General features: G+C 51.5%; 1 protein-coding gene across 2 annotated transcripts in view; it reads left to right on the forward strand.

Moving 5' to 3' along the window:
* The first annotated feature begins 11,222 nt into the window (after positions 1 to 11,222).
* Positions 11,223 to 14,998, forward strand: part of UBE2D2 (ubiquitin conjugating enzyme E2 D2) — a 33,647-nt gene continuing 29,871 nt past the window's right edge. The window contains exon 1 of one of the 2 annotated variants that reach the window (XM_082324379.1): positions 11,223 to 11,661. In XM_082324379.1, coding sequence (XP_082180505.1) covers positions 11,638 to 11,661 — 24 coding nt within the window. In that variant the 5' untranslated portion in view covers positions 11,223 to 11,637. The remainder of the gene's footprint in view (positions 11,662 to 14,998) is intronic. The other variant, XM_082324383.1, reaches the window with a different exon arrangement.

The following is a 14,998-nucleotide window of genomic DNA, read 5'->3' on the forward strand; positions in this document are numbered from 1 at the left end:
TAGGAGGTGAGATCCCTTGCAGGTAGCCAGATGCTGTGAATCCCCACCTCTGGAGACCCGCTGGCTGCTCTGTATGAGGTGCCTTAGGTATAAGGTGGATTAACCCAGCAGCTGGGCCTGGCCACTGGCCCTGTGCGAGGCTGAAGGCGGTTAGGAGCAGGTGCTGGATGCATGTGGCATGTCCCCAGCCAAAAGCCAGGTCAGGAACATGGTGCTTTCCCTAGTATCTCCTGGGTAAAGGACTGCTCCCAGTGAGCAGGCAGGCAACAGGCATAACAGAGCCTGCTCCTGCTGCAAAATGGGCACTGCAGCAGTGCTCGCTCCTTTTTTTATCGCATCATGTGCTGTTGCCCTGCAAAAGCTGGCAGAGCTGCTAGCTTCAGCTGAAAGGCAGACTGCCCAGTGACAGCTTTACACTGGGGATGCCTGTGGGGATAGGGTTCGGATGCCAGGCTAGTGTTAAAAGTGGCTTTGGTCCCTTGGCTAAAAAGTGCTGCAGTTGGTGTTTTTAGTGTTGCAATTGCACCACCAGTGTACCCTCAGAGGTCCTGCACACTGACAGGGCTTGCTTTATCGCCCACCCTAGCAAAAATAAAGTGCTCTGCAGTATTCTGTGTTGCACTGAGCTCTGTGAACTGGATCACTCTCTCTGATGCAGTGAGGAGCCATCTGGGTAAAATCTTGCAGAAGCAGGTGAGCTGCTTCCTCCAGCTCCCAAGCACACGTTGTCTCTTACTCATTCAGCAAAGCAGTTTCATTGCGGGACAAAAGAGGTGACAGTCAGGGGAGCCAGGGAGGTGTCCTGGCCAAAGGATTTGGTAATTGCCCCCTCTGTCTCCAGATTATGCAAGGTCCTAATCTTTGCTCACAAAGTCCATGCGGAGATGGGATGCCTTTCCAGGGATTTGCTCAGCTTGGGAGAGCCTTTGCTTCGCCCTGACCCCAGGCTGTGACCCCTCAGCAATGATGGGTTTAAAATCCTGGTGGCAGCATGGACCATCCCGCCACCCCCTGGATCGTGGGGCTGCTCTGAGTGCTGCATGCCCCTTATCCATTAAGGTTCTTCTTTCCTTTGTGGCACCAAAACTTCCTGCCTGAAAGAATTTTTATGCATTTAATAAGCGTTAGTGGATGAATCTGTGATTTATGCAGTCTTCTTTTGATCCCCTGTAAACTGTCAGCACCCGCAGTATCCTGTGGCACTGAGGCCGCAATTACACATTGGGTGGAGACGTCATTTTTGCTTGTTTTGAAGCTGTCACAGGCTAGCGCTGTTTGGGTTGCCACTGTTCTTGTGCTGGGAGAGACATGAAACCAACCCTTTCCTCCTCCCCAGATCACTGATGGCTTCAGACCTCAGCCATCTCTTTCCCAGGCTGGAGCATCTCAGATACCCAATTGTTCCTCAAAAATAAGCTGTTTTCTACTTGACTGTGCTGGTCAAAATGCTTTGAGTAGCTCCTCCAGGTCCCTTCCAGGTCTGACTCTTCCAGGTCCCATGTGTTAAGCTTCCCAGGTCTCAGCACAGATACCTGGGGGCTCCTGCTGGGACCCCTTCACTCACACACATGTGTACTGTTGCTCTCTGTCTTCCAACAGTCACGTAATTTCCTGGCCTTTGTCACTAGTCACCCTGGCACTGAGACTGCGGAAAGGGAAGTGGCTGGCCGTGTCTCCTCTGGCCTCCCACCACGTGTCCCCTGGGGACCTGACAGGGCTGAGCTGAGAACAAGTGAAACTACAACAGAATAAATGGCTGTGTACACGTGTGCTTTTTGGTCGCTTTTGGGTTTTTTTACAGGTATCTTCCAGCCTGCAGGACAGGCGAAGCTGGCTTTGGGGATGGAGCCACCACAAGCTTGCTGACAATGAGTGGCTGGTCAGTGCTGCAGTCCCAAGGACCCCTGGAAAGCTGCTCTTGCCCTAACGCATCCTGACTCTCACCCCTGCAGCAAGGGAGGGGACAGTCTTTGCAGACAGGACCCCATGACTGGGGAGCCACAGGAGCCAACAGAGCATCTTCTGAACTGGGTGTGAGACTTCAAGCAAAACAGTGGTACTCACCTGAACATGCTTTTCCATGACGGTGTTCCCTCTTCCTCTGCAGCAGCAGGCTTGCAGCTTTGCTGGGATTGTCCTGGGCAACAGGGCGGCACAGAAACCCCAAGAGAGGCCAGATCCCCCTGGGGCAGTGCTATAAAGGCACAGAAGACGACCTGGCAGCTGACCTTAGAAGATTGCCATTCATACAGCCAAGGAGGATGAAAGGGGAATAAAACAACTTCGGGATTAAGAGAGGAGAAGGTGAGTGTGTGGTATGGACAGAGATTGTCTCTCTGAAAAAAGTACTTCAGGGAATTGAAAGTGGCAGGGAGCAGCATGGGATCTGTGCTTGCAGCTCCTGGGGATCTCCTCAGTGAGCTCCCAAGTGGAAGGAGGCAGCCATGGCGGGGAGATGCTGTCTGGAGGTGAGGAAGGTGCAGGGATCAGTGGCGACCTCCAGCACAGCAGTGCCTGGGAGGCACTGGGAGGGCAGCCAGCATGCAGAGGGGCTGAGCAGGGCAGCCCTTGGGGTTGGAACAAGGGGCAATGGCTGGGTGGAAAATGGAGCCAGAACCTGACTGCCAGAGGGGCGTGCCAGGCTTTCTTTTTCCATGCAAGCAGGTGTAATGACATGTGTGAATATCCTGTTTCTTTCCTTGTTCCTCCTCTCTCAGCCACTTACGGGAAATGTATTGTTGCCTTCTTCGTCAGGACATGCATCCAAGGGAGCTTTATTGGCGCTCTCGTGGCCAGAGAGGAGAGGTTTATAGGAGCCCATCCCTGCAGCACAGACAGGTAGACCCAGGGCATAACATGGAAGTCTCTGATGTACTATGGCAAATGATGGAGATACAACCAGGCTGACTAAGCGTGGCTGGGATGCTCACTCAAATACCCATGGAAGCCCAAACTGCCCCGGAGGTTTTTAGTAAGCTGGGAACATGGGAATGAACAATTCAGGGCCTGCCTATAGCTGTCAGCACTGCCTGGATTTCTGCCCGTAAAGCTCCTGTTGTTTCTCTTTGACTATGCTTAACCATTCCACAACTGCCCTGTCATTGTCCTCAATATCCCATGCAGAGCTTTGCAACGCTGGCTGAGCTCAGCAGCTTCCCAGCCTGGGATCTGGGTCTACCCCTCTTTTACTTTCTGCCTCTGAGGCCAATCCCCCAGCCTCCTGCTGAGATCGGCATGGCCACCACCTTGAAGTGGGGCAAGACTCTGCGATCGTTTGCTGCAGAAACATGCACCTCAAGGCGGGGAGTTGGAGAGGATGAGTCTGATCTTGAGTGACAGGGAAGATTTTGACCATCTCGGTCAAGTGAAGTCTTGGTATTCAAGTTTGTCTCCTGCATCCCACATGGTGGCAGTGGCAGGCTGACGTCCCTGCTGCCCCCCCCCATGCTCATAGCTGTTTGTGGGGCTGTGCTGTGAGCTACATCCACGTTTGCATCAAAACCAGCAAAAGCCTACAAAAGAAAAATCAGAGTTTGATAGAAGACCGGGTGGTAAATATCAAAAAAGAAAAGACATCAGCAAAACAGCAAGATGAGCTTTTTTGAATCTGTAAAACCTGGAAATACTTTTTTCAGGTTTGGATCTTTTTACACTGAAATTTCCATTAATACCTTTTTTCTTGTAGAAAAATCTTTAAGTTTAAAATAAAAAAAACAAAACCCCCAACACCTGCTTTATTCAAAGAATAAAAGTTTTCACAGTTTCTCAGACTAACTTAGTTTTAAACACATTTAACTGAGAACAAGAGCAAGTCACTTTAAACGTTACCTCTGTTAGGTTTAAAAATTGTGACAATCCTGGATTTGATTCATTCAGCACACGGCAAAGGACTCTAGGAATGGAAATGGAAAATCACTTTGGAGCAGGGGCACATGACACCATAGGGTTTGTTAAAGACCCTCCAACTTGTTTGGCCACTGCTGGACTTCTGCAGCCCTCTGCAAATCCAGCCCCTCTACACACATCTGCAGCAGAGAAAAATGCTGGATCTGTGTGAGGAGCTCTAGCAGCTACTTTGAGCATTTGTTACCCAGGCAGTCAAAGAGGGGTGAGAAGGTGGGGAGGAGATACTCTGCAAGCCCCAGCAGAGCCTGCTGCTGCTGGGCAGCTTCAGGAGGGCAGACGACAATGTGATGAGGGGCTAAGGAGGCCAAAACAGAGACTGAGAATATGGAAAAAGGCACAATAAAAGCTAACAGGGGGCAATGAGAGAGAAAGGAAGGAAGTGTACCACAAGGAGGAGAGGTCAGACCTCGCAGGGCCGGTGAGGACAAACATGGCTCAGCTCCAGGAACAGTCCCAGGTGTACATGTGTATGCTGCAGGCAGAGGAGCTCAGCGCCAGGGGACTCTGGGGCTCGGTTGCTGGCTTTGCTTTAACAAACCAGACTTCGCTGGTGAATGGAAGGTTTAGCGACCGCTGACAGGAACCTTCTTTGGGACACCTCCAAGCAGCCTAAATGCAACTGAGGAAGTTCCTCAGTGCTCCTCTTTGCATTGCATGAATTTTCAGGCAATGCTGCCAGTGAGACATGGTTTTGTCCTCTTTGGGCAGTTTCCTCCAGCCCATTTCCTTGTCTTGGCATGAGTGATTTCAGAAAGAACCAGATCAGTTCAGACTTCTGGATGCCAAGTAATCCTGGGTGAAGGTAGAAGTTAGGTGATCCAACTTAAGCACAACTGCATGTCAGAGAACAGCTAGCAATTTGCTTGGGCGGGGAGGGGGGGCAGGACTGCTTCTTAGAGCAACAATTTGTAGTTAGATTATTTAAAACCATTTGTGAATTTGTATCTTCTGCCTCCAATGCCAGAGATTACGATGCATAATAATACACAAGCAGAAAGGTTCTGTCCTGCTGGGAGAAGCTTGTTACAACAGGTCCAGGATATCCAGAGTCCTGCGAGAGCTAGAGATGAGCACCGTGCCTCTTCCATGACATCAAAGAAAGTGCCACTGAGACTGACAGTTATGATACCTCCAGCCCACAGCAATGCACTGCCTGCCAGAAACTTCCTTGTGGACAAAGTGGTGGTGGTAATTTGTGGATTTTCCTTTATGGTCTCTTCAGTTTGTTCTTTGCCTTTCTCTGAAGTTTAAGATCCCAGGTTGTTCTGTGGCAGGATAGTAGACTGGAAGCACTTATAATGATGTGTTATGAGAAATCCTATCTTCTGTGTTCCTACACTCAGTGATCTTTTGGTCATGGTTTGAGAGTTGAACTGACTCCCGTATTCAAGCCTGGGACAGCTGGTGCCATAGGACAGATTAGCAGAGACCTTGCTGCTCTGTTGCCTCGGTGGGTGATAGAGGGCACCTCTGTTGGGCTCAGGTGGCCAGTTTCACCTCCCTGCCATATATCACCATAAACTCAGAGCTCCTTGACTGTTCCCAAGTTTCCAGTTCCAGTTTTGAAAGGAGTCCAATCGTTTTATAGTAAGACTCATCTTCAGATTTCAAAACTCGTGGCTGGGAATGATTCCACGTATTTTCTTCCTGGTTGTGATCTCCTGTGTTCCACTGACACACAGTCTTGGACACATACTCTGCAGGATTGGGCCAAGACTAAAAAGAGCATTTCTAGAGCTCTTCACCTGGGCTGAAAGCCCACAGAATTAGCTCCTTGATAACTGTTACTGTGGATACTGATCGGTCTGGTCTCTTGATGGAAAGGACAATGGAGAAACAATGCTATAGCTGACTTACAGGTTGCCCTGGCATCTGAGTACAGGCAAGCCTAGGATTTGCAGCAGGAGAAGGAAAAATTGTTTTATGTGGTGGGAGTCTCCATGTGACATATATGACAACTTAAGTATGTAAGTTCAGTCCAGAAGTTTGTTTTTAGAAATGCTTTGAACTGAGGTGCCGAAGAATCCCCTCTGAGACTGAAAGGCTTTTAGCTGCTAGCTTGGCCAACTCACCCCAGAATCTGCAAGCTTCTGCACTGGAACTGCCATGGTTCTGTGCTTCGGTGGATAACTATGAACCAGATTGGACCTCGGCTCGCTGTTCCATTGGTAAATGGCTCTGCAGGATGTAACAGAGGGAAGAATTCATGTGAAATTGTACATTCGGGTGGTACTGCTGGGCAGAGAGCCCTTGGGACAGGAGCTGTGCTGCCTATAGCTGAGAAGAGCCTTCACTACACTAGCTCTTCTGCCTACAGGTCAGCAGACAGGGCTTCAGCTGCTCCTGGAGGAAACAACAACCAGCAAGGGGAAAAAGTGGCCTCTGCATCTGTTTTTTAAAGACACAAGGGTTTTAGCAGCTACGGAGACAAGCAATTCTCCTCAGTTCACGGCTGCAGAAAGGGATGCAGGTCCTTTGCTGTTTGCCAAGGGGCAGAGGCAGAGCCATCTTCTCCCCAACCCTTCACTTTCTCCACTCGTCACGTACATTTTTCTGTGAGTTTTTTTCTTTGGAGATTGCCCACTAGTGTCTGCCCAACATTGGTGAAGTATGTTTTTTTTTAATTTTCCAGTTATGTCTTATCTTCTTTAGAGTTATCTTTTTTCACCTTCTAACAAAGGCCTCACTGGTTACCAAAGCCTAGGAAAATCAGATTTAGCCAGTTAGGCTGGGAAGTTTGTACTCCTTTAAATTTTTGTGCCTTTGCCTAAGCATGTCTAGGTTTTTTCCCTAATACAGCATTGCAGCCTGACCCTGTTGAGCAGAGCTGATCAGAGGAAGAGGGTGAAGGAAAGGCACATGGAGGCAGGAGTCATCTGAGGATAAGGCAGGGCTCAGCTAACTCCTCCAGTGATGCTCTGCTGCTTTGCACGGGATGACATTGGCACAGGATGATGTTGGCAGGCACAGACGGCAGATCACTCAGTGCTTCTCTTTGGAACAGAAGCTCAGAGCACAGTGGCACCCCCAGGACAAGAGACCACACTACCCCACAGTGTCCTGGGTCTGCAGGACCAGCTCTCTCCCTGGGAAAGAGAAGGCAGAAAGCTGCAGGTGGAACATCTAAAATGCTGCGGCGGGGTGCTGCGCAAGAGGCCAGCAGCAACTGGCGTGGGGAGACAGCATCTGCCTAACAAGGAATGCTTTCTCTGCAGCAGAGGCTGCTATGGACGGGGACCAGCCATGAATTTTCACAGCAGATGCAGTCCAAAGCATCGTCTCTGATGCTGGTGAGCGGAACTCACCTCAGGAGAAGAGGACCAGGATATGATCTCATGTGGGATACAGAAAAGTGCATCTGGGTCAATCTTACTGTCTTCGTGTTCAGGCAGGAGCGGGAAGAGACTGAAACCTGCAGGAGGACACGCGCAAAAGTTGCAGGAGAGGTGGAAGAGAAGCAAGGGAGAAAGGCAGCGGGATAAGGAAGTCCTAACAAAAGGAAGCAGAAATCAAGAGACAGCAGGGAGATGGGCAGTGAGGACCATGCTGCAGACAGGACCATGGAGGGGGAATCTAAACAACAAACCTCAGCAAAGAGAGAAAGCAAAGGGGAAGAGAATGCAAAGGGCATGAAAACCATAGTGCAATGTGGCAAAAAGCCAGGAGGAGAAATCCTGACCTTGAGCTCAACAGGGCCAGGTATTCCCTGGCTCTGCTTCCCGTGATCTCAGGTTAATGTTTATTTGTGCCTGATCTTTCTTGCATCTCATGGTGTTTTTAGACATGTCCGAGCTCCAGCGGAAAGTGTTTAATCTATTGCCACATCAGACAAAGATCTGTGAATGTTGAGGAAAATACCTTCTAGATAAGACATGGCCCAGTCTTCCAATTCCCTGCAACCTACAGCAAGTTAACATCTATCTGTGTACAGCTACGGGCCAAATCACAGAAGCTGCAACTGAGATTTGCCTTTCAGCAAGCCTAAGGGGACTGACCTTGTGAACAACAACGATGAAAATGACTTTTCTACTTGCGTTTCTTATCTCTCAGAGAAGGTCAAGTCCATCCGGTAAGAAGCAGCAAATCATAGTCATATAACATAGTTATATGATTATATAACTACAATACTATAATTTAGTACCATAGTTATCGTGGTACTAAAACCACAACAAAACTATTTTAATATCTATTTTTATTTTTAAAATTGTGGATTCTCTGGATTGAGTTTTACAGTGCTTTACTACTCAGAGAGGACTTTTCAAAGCTTGACAAGGAAAAAGCGGCAATCCAGACTGTTTCTGTTTCTCCTGTGAGCTAAAAATAATTTTCCAATTGGGGGACAAAATCCAACACTTTTTTTTCTGAGAATACTGGAAAAAGATGACTTTAATCTTGGCTGATGTGCAGACCTCTGAGAAGTGAAGTCCTTAGAGGCTTTGACTTGAAGGTATATTGAAAACTGACCAAAAACATGAGAAGGATGCTTCCAGAGAGATGCGCAAGGAGAGGCAGCCTTTCGTGCCCCCAGCAGTAACCGGCAGGACTGCAATTCAAGACATGATGTTTGCCCTGTCAAGAGATGGGCCAAGTGTGAGCAAGGTGCAAAGCTATCGTGGCTGTACTGCTCTCAGGGACCAAGGGAACATCTCCTAGTAAAGAGGAATTTGCAATGTCACTTCTAGTAAGCAGGCTCAGACTGCCTGACCGGGATCAGAATCTGGCTGGGTAATAAAAGAGGAAAGCAGAAAACGTTGGAAGAAAAGCAGTTTTGCCTCTGACCCAGGTCTGGGGGGACCTTATGCCCAGGACTACTTGGGATTAGTATTTGAGCATTTCCAGCTCCCTTGTGCTGGGGGTGACAGAGCGATGAGCTGGGACAGGGTGGTTGTCTGCTATTCTGCAATCAAGGGGTGTCGGGCAACCCAAAAGGCAACAGAAAAGAGAGAAAAGAGCAACAAGCCACAAAATGAACCAAAGTAATTGAAAAAAAAAAGAACAGAAAACCATTTTTATGAATCTGTGATTTATTTTCTCCACGCCAAACGTGGAGGAGAAAAGAGGAATTAATTCAAAACACACCCTGTGCTAAAGCCACCAGAAAAGAAATCTTGAATTGTTCCAGAAAGGCTGGCAGCAAAGTCAGCAAGAGAAGAGACCATAACCATTGCCGAGAGGCAGCAGTCCCCAGGCTCCTGAGGGGCCAGGGCAAGCACTGCTGGAGATCCTCACCTCCACCTTGACCACGGCGAGCAGCAGCTATGCAGGCAAGAAGAAGGAGGAGGCAAGCATGAGCGCGTCATCGCCAGCATGACATCAGAAGTACCGTGGGGTTTCCAAACCTTGCCCGTTCAAAAGCAGCGAGCACATTAGTCCTGCAGGTAGCTCTCCTGGCTACAGGGACCGGCTGGCGGAAGGGTGCTTTAGCAAAGGTACAGTCTGACCCCAGGGGAAGTTCTGGAGCTGAGCTCCAAGCCCAGAGCTGCTTCTTGCTGCTTGGAGTTGAGTATTGTACTTACTTCTAAAGTCTCCTATTTAAGCCTTTCATCCCTCTCTGCCAAGAGACGCACAGGAGGTGTGGGATTGACAAGAACAGTGGAAAACAACCCTGCTGCAGTACTAGGTGAGGAGAAGACAGGCAATAACAGAAAATCGTAGTATAATTCACTAAAAGTGTTAGTTACACAAGAGACAAATCCATAGGAAACCAGGATTTCCTATGAGCGCCTGTAAAGGAACAAAACCTGATGCCTTCTTGGAAAGTCTTATGACTTCCAACCCTGATGAAAAATGCTCTTGGCATTTTTCTTACCCGACTCGGTAGCAGGGCTGCCAACTTGGAAGGGTGCACAGGGCACCGGCCACCACAAGCCTGAAGATGGAGGGCCAAGCGTTCAGTCCCAATTCATGATCCAAAGGCAGCAACGGGAAGAGAACCAGGACCAACAGAAAAGACTCCAATTTGATGTAGATTTTAAAATGTCTTACTAGTACAAGACATCCCATGGGTTTGTGTATGTGGGGGCAGTTTGGTTGTTAGACTGAACTCCCCTGCAGAGGTACCTGGTTTGAATGTGTGCACAAAGTCCCTGTCCCAAGCCGTGTCCTGTTCCCAGCCTCGTTGGCTCAGTTTCTGATGATTCAGACCTGAAAGGAAGTTGCCCTTTTGTTTCTGAGCTGGCTGTTTATGGTGATTACCCATTCATGCTTTGATCATGCAGCTACACAAACAGGTCACGGTGACGGGGCTCAGAGGTTTGCTGAAGATATGCAGAACCCTTCAGCTCGTTGGTAGCCATCAGAAAGATTATTTGATGACCTTTTTTCTGATACAAGCTGCTCAGTCACCTGAGAACAATTATTATTTTTGTCCATATCAGTGTTCCTCATGGAAATGCTGGATGGAAATAAATTTTTCTTCCACACTTGGCCCCGGGGCTATGGATGTTGCTGCTGCTGGAGAACCTTCGCCTCTCTCTGTGACGCCGCTGGCCCAATGGGCACACGGAGGGTCCCGAGTCCTGCACTTTGTTGCTCGCCTTGTGTTCCTCACTGAACACTGTGGTTTTGGTATGCTCAGTAAGCCTGGTATTTGAGGTACTTTGCTACATAAATAAAAGTCTGATCAATGGCTCAAACCTTTATTATGCAGCCACGTGTACTTTGTCCATGTGTCCTCCAAGCACTAAAAATGACATACCATGCACCAGCCCTGTGCCACAACCCCCATGGGAGGGATGCTGAGCCACATGCCACCCTCGCCAGGTACAAGGTGTCACCAGCATCGCTCTTAGTACCACTTAATGTGCTCCCAGAGGGCCTTCGCCTCTCCCGGACGCCCTCCCAGCCTCCCCAAGGAAGGTACCCCGCCGGTCCGCATCCCACGGGCCCCGGCCCTCCTCCAGGAAGGAGCCTCGGGCTCGCTAGCGGCCTCAGCCCGGGCTCCTGGGGCCGGCCACCATCTCCTGGGGCTGGCAGTAGGGCAGGGGCGATGGCGGCTCCCCAAGAGGCTGCCGGCGCGCGGGATGCCGCCCCGACCAAGGCCTCAGGCCGGCCCGGCCCCGGCGCCTCAGGCCCTCACCGGCCCACGGCGGCGGCGCGGCCGGGACTTCTTCCCGTCCCGTCCTCTCGCGAGAAATTGCGTCACGCAGCCACCGCCGTATCCTTCCGCGCTCTCCCCCTCCCCCTTCTGGAGAGTTCTGCACGGCGGCCGCAGGACAAATAGTCCCCGCCGCCCGCCGCTCCTCCTTTCTCCCGCCCGGCCCTCCCCCTTCGCGCCCGGCCCGGTCTCGGCCCCGGTCGCGGCTGCCGCCCCGCGCCGCCGCCCGCCCGCCATCCGGCGGCGGAGCGCGGACCAGGGCATAAGGGGCGCCGCAGGCGGAGTGATACGCGGAAGGCAGGCAAGGAGGCGCCAGCGCATAAAGACGCGGCGGAGGGATGCGGTAGGAGCTGCGGCAGCGGCAGCCAGCTCCAGCCTCAGCGGCCCCGCCGGGGGAGCAGCGCGCCAGGCCGGCCCGCCCGCAGGCCCCCCGCCCCTGCCGCCGCCTTCTGGGGGGGCCCCCTCCCCTCCCTCCTTCCCTCCCTCCCCCTTCTCTCTCTCCTTCCCCTCCCCCCTTCCCCTCCCCCCCGTGCCGCCGCCACCTCCGCGCTCCTCCTCTTCCCCCCCCCTTGGAAAATAGTCCCCGCGGGCTGCCCCCCTCCCCGCCCGCCCCTCCTCGCCGCCTCGCGCACACAATGGCGCTGAAGAGAATCCACAAGGTAAGGGCCGGGCCGGGCCGGGCCCCGCCGCCCGCACCGCGCCCGCTCCGCGCCCGCCCGAGCGCTCGCCTTACATAAGCCGGGTAGGCCGCCGCCGCCGCCCCGGGCCTGGCGGGGAGGGAAGGCCGGGCCCTGCCGCGGCGGCGCGGGGTCCCTCCGGTGCCGGCCTCGGCTGGGGGGCTACGGGCGCCTTCTCCCCGCCCGCGCTGAGGGGACGGGCGGCCCCGCCGCCAGGAGAGGCGGCAGGCGGGCCCGGGGAGGTGGGAGCGGAGGAGAAGTTCCCCGGCTCCCCTCGGCGGCTCGGCTGCCGGAGCGGGCGCGGGGGCTCCGGCCCGGCCTGCCGGGGCGCTTTGTTTGTTCCCCCGGGGAGGTCCCTCCTCACCGGGGCTGGGTGGGGCCGTGCCCCGTCCCCGGTGGCTGCGACCCCCGCGGCGAGGCCGGGGCCGGCGGTGGTCCCGGCGGCCGGGCCCCTCCGAAGCAACGTGGCCCCGGGCGGCCGGGCCTGGGGGGCCGCGAGGGGGCGCCGGCGCCGGGGCAGGGCCGGGCCGGGCCGCGGGCCCGGGGGTGGGCAGCAGCCGCCGCCAGCTGTTGCGGCTCGGGAGGGTGCTCCTCGCCCTCGGGAAGGGCTCGGGGCGTGGAAGCGGACACGCGTGGGGGCAGCGAGGAGCCCCGCGCCGGAGCGAGGCCGCCGCTCCGGGGAGGCGCTGCCCGCGCTGAAGTTTTGGCGTAGCTCCTGGTGGAAGGCTCCTCTCCTCCCTCGCGGAGCGGCGGCCTTGGTATTGGATACTGAAGCGCTAAGTATAGTAAACTTGTCACGTTTAACTAGTCAAAATAGCGTGATTTATTGTTTTAATGGAGCCAGTGCTGTTCTACAACCTGAGTCATCTAGCAGACTTGTAGGGAGAGGCATGCGAGGTACCTTCTCCTCCCGGAACACGAGGAGCACCGCACTTGGTGGCCTATAGCCTTTCAGAAAAACACTGGTGCTGCATCTCCTGTAGTCTTAAAACCGTGCTTTGCTTGATCATCGTGGTATCTTTCACCAGGAACCCCCCCCTTCTATTTAAGAGGGGAATATCCAAGTACACTTTTATTATTTTGGTGAGTCAGGCAGGCAATTTATATCCTTTTTCCCTTAGAAGGTAGCTGTCAGTTTGGAGTCCACGTGCAAGGTTCAGGTGCAGAAGCCAGTCCTTCCATAGGGTTTTTGGTCTCGATTACTATGTGGATCTAATTTTTTTTGTCTCGCACCAGCTGTGAACCTGCTGCCTAATATTTAAGATCAGTTTGCTAGCTCTGTTTTGTTACATATGTAGTGTCGGGTTTGGCTTGTGTGTTAATGTCTTTGCTTTGATTGTAGGTTATCTCGAAGTTTTTGTGAAGCTTCGTGTGTCGTACTGATCGAATTAAAGCTAAGGTGGAGAAGAAAATTGAAGAGAGCTTGAAGGCTTGTGTATGCTCACGGAATAGGTAGAGCTTGAAAGGGAAAGATTTTGAGTGTAATTTTAGTGTATTGAAATTTCCAGATAAGTGTATGGTAGCAGGTTACATAAGGAAGTTGTGCTCCAGCTGAGCATCGCTTGTCTGCAGTGTTCTGCCACTTACTTTAGTGATGCTCAGTACAATGTGAAGGCTGTTGCACAGCATGTTTGTGGGCTTGCAGGTGTCTTGAAAGAATGCTTTCTTCTTGGGAGCGGGTTGTGTGCATGCCATCAGAACAGACCTAGGAGGCACAGCAGTGAACACTGAACAGGGGAAATGTGACTGCTGGGAACAGGGGGGACAGAGGTGGTGCAGAGCTTTTGTGGGGAGGGTATATCTTCTATCAGGTAACTCGGGAAGCTGGGAAAGCTGCTTTATTGTAGTTTAGTGTGTGCTGAGGTTCAGGGTTCAATGCTCTCTCAGAGCACTTCTGTTTCTAGTCTGTATTTTTTAACAGGAGAGAAGCTGAATGTGTTGAGTCTTTGTTAACACTGGGTGCTCATGGACTGATTCTTCATGCTGCTTTTCAAAGATAAAGAATCCTGAGGGATAATGGGGACTGTGTACGGTTACAAGAGTCTTTAAAGCCCTGGGACGTAGTGTGAGAGCATTGCCCAAGCAGTGGTTTATATTGAGCTCTGCAAAGTACTAAGTGTTTCAGTGGAGTAAGAGTAGTGGCTGTTGAGGAGAAGGGAGATGATAGGGCTGTAGGCCATGCTTCCAACAGAAACAAAGTATGTGAAGGGAAATAAAACCACTTTTTCTAGCAGTCCAGGTGCTTTAAAAGTTAGATGGGAGTTAAGCTACAGACTAGAAAGGAGCATTCTTAATTTGAGTTACTGTGGTTGTCTTGCTCAACTACTTAAGTAATGATCACTGGTTGTTTACGCTCCAGCTATTTTAAACGCTGTGGAGAGTGTTCGTATCGTTGTCTTGTTTTTGTTCTGGTGTCTGGAAAAGCAGTGGTATCTTATGCATAGTGACCATCTCTGTCAGGATAACGAGGGGAAGAGCAAGCTTCCAGCCTTTGCTGTTGCACCTTGTGGCAAGAACAAAAGCCTGCAGAATGTGGATTAAGTAGAAATAATCCCAATAGACTCGAGTACAAAGAAGCGATGGAAAGGAAAGCTGCTACTTAGGCATTTTTGGAGGGTATCATCAGTCTTACACATCAGTGTTCAGGTCTCAATCTTGCCACTGGCTCTTGTACTTGGCAGTTTGGGTTTTATGCTCAATCACAGAGTACAAGGTTTTCTCCAAAGATTTTGTGTCTTTGAATGACGTAGGGATGAGAACTTCATAAACAAGCAGAAAATCCCAAGAGTAAACCTTTGATACAGTGTCAGCAGTGTTACCTGAAATGGCCTCTTGCGTGTTGAACTCCTCTGGGCTAGAAGAGGGGAAGAACAAGAAGTTGTTTGCAGCTGGGTAAGTAGTGTTGTTGCTGGTGTGTGAGGTAGCACAAAAACCTGCATGGTCTGTCCCAGTGTGTCTCTAGCGGCACAGTTGGCCTTGGGGTTGTCCAGAGACTCGATCCCGGGGTAGTGTGTCTGCACGAAGCAGCAGCAGCTGTTCTTTAAGCAGATGCTCTGAAAGAGCTTGGACTTGAGACCTGCTATCAGATTGCTGCTTGTATTATTTGCCGCAGTCTTTCAGGCAGCAGTGTTCCTCATTCTTGCTGAGGTGCTTACTGGGACACAGGTCTGAAACTTGAACTCTCTTCTTGTGAGAAATGTTTGGGATGTAAGAAATGATGCCAGCCAGAGTCCCCATAAAGTGTGAGGACAACAACGAAGCATAACAATTTCATTGTTATTTTTATATCTATAACAGTGATGTTTTTATCATGGATTTA

Source organism: Platalea leucorodia (assembly GCF_965183815.1).
Source record: "Platalea leucorodia genome assembly, chromosome: 11".
NCBI lineage: Eukaryota > Metazoa > Chordata > Aves > Pelecaniformes > Threskiornithidae > Platalea > Platalea leucorodia.